At 44.7% G+C, this 10,474-nt stretch overlaps 1 protein-coding gene across 1 annotated transcript; it reads right to left on the bottom strand.

Annotated features, from left to right (window-relative positions):
• Positions 1–8,923: 8,923 nt before the first annotated feature.
• Positions 8,924–9,502, bottom strand: LOC115077782 (olfactory receptor 2T1-like). The gene has a single exon (XM_029580067.1). The coding sequence runs from the start codon at positions 9,500–9,502 to the stop codon at positions 8,924–8,926; it is 579 nt and encodes a 192-aa protein (XP_029435927.1).
• Between the last annotated feature and the right edge of the window lie 972 nt (positions 9,503–10,474).

Raw genomic sequence — 10,474 nt, 5'->3', positions numbered from 1 at the left:
CTTGCCAATTCTGACGCTGAAGGAAGTTTGGGCAGAGGTACCAGGTGTACCATTTTAGAGAAACGGTCCACGATAACCCAAATTACTGTCTTACCCTCAGAGGGAGGTAAATCTACCACGAAATCCGTGGCGATGTGAGTCCAGGGTTCCGTGGGGATTGGCAAAGGTTGCAGAAGCCCCCAGGGTTATCCACTGAGAGGCTTCTGTCTGGCACATACTGGGCAGGATGCCACATATTCTTGTATGTCCTGTCGCACCCGAGGCCACCAGTAGAACTGGTTCAAGAGAGTTAAGGTTCTTTCTCGACCGGCATGACCTCCTGTAAGTGAGTCGTGGGCTCACTCAAGGACCTTTCTCCGATCTCGTCGGGACACTAACACCCTTCCTTGCGTGGATATACTGGTGCTGGCAAGAGAGATTCTGGCCGGATCGATGATGTACTATGGGGAATCATCATTTTCCTCAAGGATGGTATTTCGTGACAGGGCATCAGCCCGAACATTCTTAGAGGCTGGTCGGTATTTAAGAATAAAGTCAAATCGGCTAAAGAACAACGACCACCTAGCTTGCCTGGGATTGAGGCACTGGGCTTGTGAAAGGAACTCCAAGTTTTTATGGTCGGTATAAACCGTGATCTGATGTTGAGCTCCCTCTAGCCACTGCCTCCATGCTTCAAAAGCCAACTTGATGGCGAGGAGTTCCTTATCGCCTATTCCGTAGTTACTTTCGGCAGGAGTGAACTTTTTAGAAAAATAGGAGCATGGTAGTAAATTCCCCGAACTGGAGTGCTGTGACAGTACTGCTCCTACAGCCACACTGGAAGCGTCCACTTCCACCACAAAGGGACGTAGCGGGTCAGGATGGCGTAAGCAAGTCTCCAACAGGAAAGTGTCTTTTAAATCCTGAAATGCTTTACAAGCTTCAGAAGTCCAGTGGCGAACATCCGCTCCCTTCCTCGTTAGGGCCGTCAAGGGTGCTACCAGCCGGGAATATCCCGGAATGAAGTGCCTGTAGAAGTTTGCGAAACCTAAAAAGCATTGCAACGCTTTTAAACCAGTAGGCTGAGGCCACTTTTTGATGGCGGACACCTTCTCAGGGTCCATGCTGAATCCAGTAGCCGAAACAATATACCCTAAGAAGGGCAAAGAGTCTTGTTCAAAAAGACATTTCTCTAGTTTTGCGTAGAGGCGCTGATCCCGAGGAATCTGAAGGACTTGTCGGACTTGCCGACGATGAGTGTCCAAGTCTTGCAAGAAGATGAGGACATCGTCCAGGTAAACTATAACGCAGGAGTTTAACAGTTCTCTAAGGATCTCATTCATGAGATGCTGGAACACTGCGGGGGCATTACACAAGCCGAATGGCTTGTGTAATGCCCCTGTCCCGGGTATTGAAGGCGGTCTTCCACTCGTCCCCGGGACGGATACGCACCAGGTTATAGGCCCCTCTTAAGTCCAGCTTAGTAAAAACTCAAGCCCCTTGGAGTCTGTCTAACAACTCCGGGATCAATGGTAACGGGTAACGGTTCTTCTTGGTAATACTATTAAAACACCGGTAATTGATGCAGAGCCGTAGTGACCCATCCTTTTTAGCCACAAAGAAGAAACCAGCCCCAGCAGATGACTTAGACTGACGTATAAATCCTTTAGCGAGGTTTTCCTTGATATAATCAGACATGGCTTTAGTCTCTGGTTGGGAAAGAGGATACACCCTTCCCCGGGGTGGTGCTGTACCAGGAAGAAGTTCAATGGCACAGTCGAAGGGACGATGTTGTGGCAGTAACTCCGCCTTTTCTTTAGAAAACACGTCAGAATAATCGCTGTATGGAGCTGGAAGTAAGACCCCGGCGTGTGCCAAGGAAATGGGTGGAATCACCGCAGTCTTTATGCAGGACTGGAAACACTGAGGACTCCATTGGGTAATCTGAAAGTCGTCCCAGCGGATTACCGGAGAGTGTTGCTGTAACCAGGGCAGGCCAAGAACTACGGGGTGTATTAACCTCTCCAAAACGAGAAAAGAGATCACCTCTTCGTGAAGTAGCCCGGTCTGAAGTGTGATCGGAGTTGTGGCCACAGAAATGCTTCCGGCCAAAGGAGTCCCTTGAATGGAGGTGACTCACAACGGAGGTTCACGGGGTCGTGTGGTTATCAGAAGACGTTGTACCAGTGCGTGGGTGATGAAGTTCCCTCCAGCCCCCAAGTCAATCAACGCCCGCGTCTCGAAGGAACCTCCTGGAAATTTTAAAGTTACCGGTACAGTACATTGAGGAGCAGCATTAAGGCAGCCCAGGAGACACTCCTCCATCACTCCTAGGCGTGAGCGTTTCCCGGCCGTTCCTTACACTGTGAAAGGAAATGTCCTCTCCCACCGCAATACAAGCACATACCTTGTGTCCGGCGGCGATGTTTCTCCTCTTCAGACAAGGAAGTCCTTCCCAACTGCATAGGCTCTTCTGTAGAAGATTCAGCAGAGGCCCCCGTGGACCAGGGAGCCGGCGTAAGCGGTCTGGAGAATGCAGGAGCTAGAGGCGACATTCGTCGTGGCGGGCGTTCCTCTCTGGCCCTTTGTTGCAAGCGCTGATCAATGCGTCCAGCGAGTTCAATGAGCATGTTGAGGTCCTCAGGAAGATCTCTGGCAGCAAGTACATCCTTAATCCGACCCGCCAGACCTTCAAGAAAAATCCCTCGAAGAGCATCATCACACCACCCCACCTCAAGTGCAAGTGTGCGGAATTCCAAGGCATACTCCTCCAACGTGCGTGCCCCCTGTCGGATTTGCAGTAATTCAGAAGTCGCCGAAGTCTGGCGAGCAGGTTCGTCGAATGCGGCTCGGAAACTGGCCACAAAGAGATCCAGATTCGTGAGTGTGGCGTCGTTCTTCTCCCACATAGGCGATGCCCAGTGCAGAGCCTTGCCATCCAACGAGGAGAAGATGTATGCTACCTTGACAGAGTCAGTCAGAAACTGGTTGGGAAGCAAGGCGAACCGTACAAAACATTGATTGAGAAATCCACGGCAGGCCTTGGCATCCCCTGCGTATCGAGAAGGAGCAGGCAGCTGTGTAGGAGTCTGGAGCGTAACAACCGGAGCGGGTGCAGGAACTGGAGCCTGCGCAGGAGGTTCAGCATCCATGCGGGTAGCCATGCGCTCCACCGTAGCTCCTAATGAGTCCAGCACCTGCTGCTGTTGTACCAATCGTTGAGCCAGCCCCGGAATGGCCTGGAGACCCGCGAGATCTGCCGGATCCATGGCCTTGCAAACTGTTGTGACTGTTCAATCCGGACGTGGATCCTTGGGCCGACCATCTCGGAGGGATGGACGGGAGGCAGAACTCTGCGGTTCAGATGAGTCTTCACCTGGAAACCCGTAACCCCTCCAGAGGAGCTGTGGGAGTCCGGGTTGCTAGGACTTAGGAGTCTTTGCCCTGGAAGCCCGAGGTCCCCCCAGGAGGAGCCCGTAGGGACCCGGGCCGCTGTGACTTAGGAGAAGCTTGAAGATCCCAAGGAAGGAATACGAACCGGAGTCAGGGCAGGCAGCAGACTGGTGGAATGAAGACATGGACCGGAGTCAGGACAGGTGGAAGACAAGCAGAGCGAGGTCACGAACCGGGGTCAAGGCAGGCGGCAGGCAAGCGGAGTGGAGGTCACGAACCGAGGTCAAGGCGGGTGGCAAGCAGGCAGAAATCAGAGTCGTCGGACAGGCAGAATCCAGGAACCAGGCTAGCAGACGAAACCAGAGTCAGGCAGGCAGGAATCAGGAACCAGACGATCCGGAGGGCAACTAGTACTCAGCAGAGAGACCTCATTGCAAGGCAAGTTGGAATCACAAAAGGCCCTGTTTAAATCCCCTACCCGGCGTCTGACGTCAAAGGGGGCGTGTCTGCACATCTGGGTGCAGACGCCTCAAAACGCGGCCCTTCGCGCGAGCGTTCCCCCGTCGAGGGGAGGAGTCGATGGCGGTGTCTCCACGAGGAAACGCCGCTGCCATGCGGCCCTGGAGGCCAGAAACCCGGCGGTTCGCGGCGCGGCAGAACAATGTAGGAGCCCGGTCACTAGGTTAGTGACCGGGATCGTAACACTTATACCTTGGACCAAAGGATCTTGATGTATAGCAAGTAGCAGAAGTTCTAGACAAAATAAATGGATAAGGACAGCCTTGCCATGTATCTCTTTGCAAGATAAAAGAATCTGAAAGAATATCATTCATCAAAATGAATGATGTAGAAGGCTGATAGTACTAACCAATGTAGGAAACAAAAGAATGACCATAACCAAATCATCATAAGATTTAAAACAAATAGTCACATTCAACATGATGAAAAGTTTTTTCAGCATCTAATGAAATTGCAACACTAGGAACTTCTAAGGATTTTGACATCTGCAGTAAATTAAGAAATAAATGGGCATTATCTGTTATATAACATCCTTTCATAAATCCTAACTGGGTAGGATAAATAAGCTGGTCAAGTACCTGATTTATCCTAAAAGATAAAATTTTAGCTAAAATTTTGAAATCACATTTAAAAGTGATGTGGGACGATAATTGGATGGAAGTAAAGCATCTTTATTGGGTTTATGAAAACTAACTATATTGGCTTCATTAAAATTAGAAGAGACATGCCTATCAAATGCAACTGTTGAAAGAGGGCATGTGGTTTGGGAACCAAAAGAGAAGAAAATGCTACATAAATGTCAACCAAATAGCCATCCATTCCTGGAACTTTATCCACACAAAGGGAAGCCAATGCCCAAGCTACTTCTGATACAGTCAAGGGGGAGTCTAATTGTTCTTTCTCCTCCTGGGTCAACTTTGTAAGATCTAGGTGAGAATTAAAACTGTAATTAGGGAGAGACCATGTCTTGATTTAGAGGCGTAAAGAGTTGTACAAAAAAGCATGAAATTTATGTAGCAACTCTTCCCTTTTGGTAACCAAGATATAGGATTTTGATTTCAGATCAACAATCTTTCTGTATTCCCTATGTCCTTGTAGATAAGTAGCTAATAATCTGCCAGATGTGTTACTCTCTGCATGGTATTTAGAATTTTGCAGGAAAATAGACTTGTCAGCAGGAGCACTTAGCAATTTATTACAATTATATCTAAGGGGGTTATTTTCCAAGCCGCATTATGGGCTTTTTGCATTCAAAAACTGCCTTAACACATGGTGTGATGCTAATTTAGAAAAAGGGGAGGAGTTTGGGGCAGGATTTCTGGCCAAGTGGGCTGGCTTCATAATTTGCAAAGCCATATCACACAGTTTTAACTACACCTTTTTTATGAAGCTGTGTGACATGGCTTTATCACACTTTGCAATGTTTTCACACATAGTATTTTTAGTCTTTTAAGCTGTTTGTGAGGAGAGAGAGAGAGAGGGAGAAAGAAAGACTAGCTGTAAGGATCGCATAGTAGTTAGGTATTTATACTTCTATAGGAGGCCCACCTAGTTACTCGAGGTGAGGTTTAGGAATTAGTATAGGGTTAGGGGCCACTTTGACATTCAGAGTGAGATGTATGAACAGAACAGTACACTCTTGTGAAGATTTAATGTCCTTTGGAGTGAGGAAACTTAACCAAAGATGAGATTTGTGCAATGTTCTCTCAACCTAGCTTGATGGACTCTCTACTTGGGTAACATCAAGCTAGGTTGAAAGAAAATTGTTCCCATTTCCAGGTCATTTATAAATATATTATAAAGCATTGGTACCAGAACATATTCTGGGACATTCCATAATTTACCAGTGGGAAAATTTACAATTTAGCCCTATTCTCTGTTTACTCTTTTTTAACCAGTTTGCAATCCACAATAGGATGCTGCTCCATTTCACATGACATTTTATTTCTGAAGAATTCTCTTACAAGGGACTTTGTCAAATGCTTTATGGAAATCATGTTACACTATATCAACTGGCTCACCTTTATCCACATAATTTTTATACCCTCAACAAATGTAGTAGATTGTGAGTCAAGACTTCCCATGTCTAAAACCATATTGGCTTTATCCCATTAAATTATGCCCATCTATAAGCTCATATATTTTATTCTTAATGGTACTTTCTCCCATTTTGCATTGCTCAGATATCAGACTCACTATATTTTATTGGATCACCCCTTGATCCCTTTTTAAAAACTGGCATTATATCATTAACCTTCCAGTCTTCAAGTACCAAAGATAATTTTAATGATAGTTTACAAATTATTAATACCAAGTACATCATTTAATTTTTCGGTTTTTTCAACACTATGGGATGTATACCATCTGGTCAAGATGATTTGCTAAACTATATTTTGTCAATTTAACCTATTTTATCCTCCAGGTACACTGAGATTTGTTTCCATTTTGATGAAACTTTGAATATTAAGAACATAAGAACATGCCATACTGGGTCAGACCAAGGATTCATCAAGCTCAGCATCCTGTTTCCAACAGTGGCCAATCCAGGCAATACGAACGTGGCAAGTACTCAAAAACTAAGTCTATTTCATGTTCATGTTCAAGAACATAAGAAATTGCCATGATGGGTCAGACCAAGGATCCATCAAGCCCAGCATCCTGTTTCCAACAGAGGACATACCAGGCCACAAGAACCTGGCAATTACCCAAACACTAAGAAGATCCCATCCTACTGATGCAATTAATAGCAATGGTTATTCCCTAAGTAAACTTGATTAATAGTCATTAATGGACTTCTCCAAGAACTTATCCAAACCTTTTTTGAACCCAGCTACACTAAGAGGTAGATCTTCAAAACATATGCACGCATGTACTTTTGTTCGCGCCACCGGTGCGAACAAAAGTACACCAGATTTTATAAGATACTCGCGTAGCCACGTGTATCTTATAAAATCCGGGGTCGGCACGCGCAAGGCTGCGCAAAATCGGCATCCTGCGCGTGCTGAGCTGCGCGTGCTGAGCTGCGTGAAATCGGAGCGGCCTCGGAGGGAACTTTCCTTCCATGACCCCCCCACCTTCCCCTCCCTTCCCCTATCTACCCCAAACCCCAGCCCTACCTAAATCCACCCCTACCTTTGTTGGGCAAGTTACGCCTGCTTGAAACAGGCGTAACTTGCGCGTGCAGCCCCGGCATCCCCCGGCAGAGGGCGCAGTGCCAGGGGACTCGGGCCCGCCCTCACGGTGCACCCTCACGGCCCACCTCCGAACCGTCGCCATGCCCCCGGACCCGCCCCGGCCTGCCCCCTGCCCCAGACACGCCCCTCGGGCACGCCCCCTCCCACCCCTTTTACAAAGCCCCGGGACTTACGTGCATCCCGGGGCTTTGCGCACGCCGGCGGCCTATGCAAAATAGGCATGCCGGCACGCGAGTACCCTGCGCATGTAAATTCGGGAGGATTTACGCGCGCAGGGATTTTAAAATCTACCCCTAACTGCATTAACCACATCCTCTGGCAACAAATTCCAGAGCTTTATTGTGCATTGATGAAAAATAATTTTCTCCGATTAGTCTTAAATATGTTACTTGCTAACTTCATGGAATGCCCCCTAGTCCTTCTTTATTATAAAGTGTAAATAACCAATTTACATCTACTCATTCAAGACCTCTCATGATCTTAAAGATCTCTATCATATCCCCCCTCAGCCATCTCTTCTCCAAGCTGAACAGCCCTAACCCCTAGTTATAGCAGTGGCTATTTTCTAAGTTTTCTTAATTAATAGCAGGTAATGGACTTCTCCTCCAAGAACTTATCCAATCCTTTTTTAAACACAGCTATACTAACTGCACTAACCACATCCTCTGGCAGCAAATTCCAGAGTTTAATTGTGTGTTGAGTGAAGAGGAACTTTCTCTGATTAGTTTTAAATGTGCCACATGCTAACTTCATGGAGTGCCCTCTAGTCTTTCTATTATCTGAAAGACTAAATAACTGATTCACATCTATCCATTCTAGACCTCTCATGATTTTAAACACCTCTATAGTATCCCCCCTCAGCCGTCTCTTCTCCAAGCTGAAAAGTCCTAACCTCTTTAGTCTTTCCTCATAGGGGAGCTGTTCCATTCCCCTTATCATTTTGGTCGCCCTTCTCTGTACATTCTCCATTGCAATTATATCTTTTTTGAGATGTGATGACCAGAAAAGTACACAGTATTCAAGATAGGGTCTCACCATGGAGCGATACAGAGGCATTATGACATTTTTAGTTTTATTCATCATTCCCTTCCTAATAATTACCAACATTCTGTTTGCTTTTTTGAGCGCTGCAGCACACTGAACCGACAATTTCAATGTGATATCCACTATGACACCTAGATCTCTTTCTTGGGTTGTAGCACCTAATATGGAACCCAACATTGTGTAATTATAGCATGGGTTATTTTTCCCTATATGCATCACCTTGCACTTATCCACATTAAATTTCATCTGCCATTTTGATGCCCAATTTTCCAGTCTCACAAGGTCTTCCTGCAATTTATCACAATCTGCTTGTGATTTAACTATTCAGAACAATTTTGTATCATCTGCAAATTTGATTACCTCACTCGTCGTATTTCTTTCCAGATCATATATAAATATATTGAAATATATTCTGGCATGGGTATATCTCTTTCATCTTCCTCAGTGAAGACAGAAGCAAATAATTTATTAGTCTCCCTGCTATGCTTTTTCATTTTATCTTAATCACCTCTCTGAAAGTTAAATGCATTTATAATAGATATGTTTAGTATATTTCCTCCAGTAATTAAGTAAAATTTGATCATATTGTCATCATTATTACCAAGTCAGATGGAGTGGAGGTCTCCTTTACCATGTTCCAGTATTTTAAAAAAAGAAAAACAACAAAAACATTAAATTGAGCAGTTTTTCATGGTTCTTCATTCACTTCATAAGTGGCAGTACAAACAAGTACCAGATAAGTGTTTATTCCTGACGGCATTTCAGATGGAATGCAGAGAGAGTCTTTTTTCATTTCATTTATATTTAATGATGATTTTTCTGAGGGCATTTTTAACTTCTTGATTTCTTAGACTATAAATAATGGGGTTTAGCATGGGGGTGAGTACTGTGTACAGGAGGGCAAACATTTTGTCCTGCTCTGGTGATTGCATTGAGCTTGGCCTCATGTATACAAACAAAACTGTCCCATAAAATAGAAGAACAACTGTGAGGTGGGAGGAACAGGTGGAGAAGGCCTTTCTTCTCCCTTCAGAATGATGGATTTTCAGGATGGCTACTATGATAAAGATGTAGGAAGATAGAGTTAGAAGAAATGGGATGAGAGACAAAAATACTCCTTCAGAAAGTACAAGTATTTCAAAGTTGTGGATATCACTACAGGATAATTTTAGCAGTGCATTGGGGTCACAGAAGAAGTGGTTAATCTCATTGGAGCCACAATAGGAGAACTGAGATATGAGAATTTCAATTGGAAGTTCATCAAGACAGCCACCTAGCCATGAAGCAGCCACCAATAAGATACAGATCCTTTTATTCATCATGAGTGGGTATCGCAATGGGTTGCATATTGCCACATAACGATCATAGGCCATAGCAGTGAGGAGGAAGAATTCAGTACTTGTTAAACTTAGGAAAAAGTAAAGCTGTGTCATATATAAAGAGAAGGAAATTAATGTTTTTCCTTTTATGAGACTTTGCAGAAATGTTGAGAGAGTGATTGAGGTGTTACAGATATCTATGAAGGACAGGTTACTGAGGAAGAAATACATGGGTTTGTGGAGATGATGGTCAGACAACATTAATGTTGAAAACCCAAGGTTTCCCAGAATAGAGACAAAGAAGGCTGGTAAAACTATTACATAAATTAAGGTTTCCTCATGAAAATATTTATTAAAGCCCAGAATAAGGAATCCTGTTGTCCCTGTCTTATTTTCCATCTCCACTGTTTCAGTGTCCATAATCTTTTAGGATATGAAGAAAGAGATTAAAACATTGCAATTGAATGAATATTGAAAACTATAATATACAAGTAGTCCCAATCATCCCTATGGCTATCAGTGTTGAAAAACTCTGTCATTCAATTTGCCTCAAAGTCATGATGAGAGCCAGCCAATTCTGATTGTTAATGATTTATTGTCCATTATCTTTTCCACATCCTCCTTCTCACCAAGGGGGTCATTTATCAAAATGCACTAAGGTGTTTTTGCATGTGTTGAGAGAGAGAGAGAAAGAGAGAGAGAGAGAGAGAGAGAGAGAGAACACCTAGCCATAATGCCCTCTCCCTAGATAGGTATTTGTATCCCTATGGGAGGCTCACCTAGTAATTTGAGGTGAGGTTTAGGTATTAGTGTAGGGGGTTAGGGGCCACTTTGACATTCAACTTGAGACGAACGAACAGAACAGTGGTCTCTTGTGAAGATTTGATAACCTTCGGAGAGAGGAAACTCACCCAAAGATGAGATTGGTGCAATGTTCTCTCCACCTAGCTTGATGTTACCCAGGTAGAGAATCCATCAAGCTAGGTGGAGAGAACATTGCACCAATCTCATCTTTGGGTGAGTTTC

The sequence above is a fragment of the Rhinatrema bivittatum genome, chromosome 16, assembly GCF_901001135.1.
Source record: "Rhinatrema bivittatum chromosome 16, aRhiBiv1.1, whole genome shotgun sequence".
Taxonomy (NCBI): domain Eukaryota; kingdom Metazoa; phylum Chordata; class Amphibia; order Gymnophiona; family Rhinatrematidae; genus Rhinatrema; species Rhinatrema bivittatum.
This window is presented reverse-complemented; position numbering and strand designations above follow the sequence as displayed.

Excerpts from the sequence above, each read along its gene's own strand:
- LOC115077782 (XM_029580067.1), bottom strand. The coding sequence starts at position 9,502 with ATGGCCTATGATCGTTATGTGGCAATATGCAACCCATTGCGATACCCA.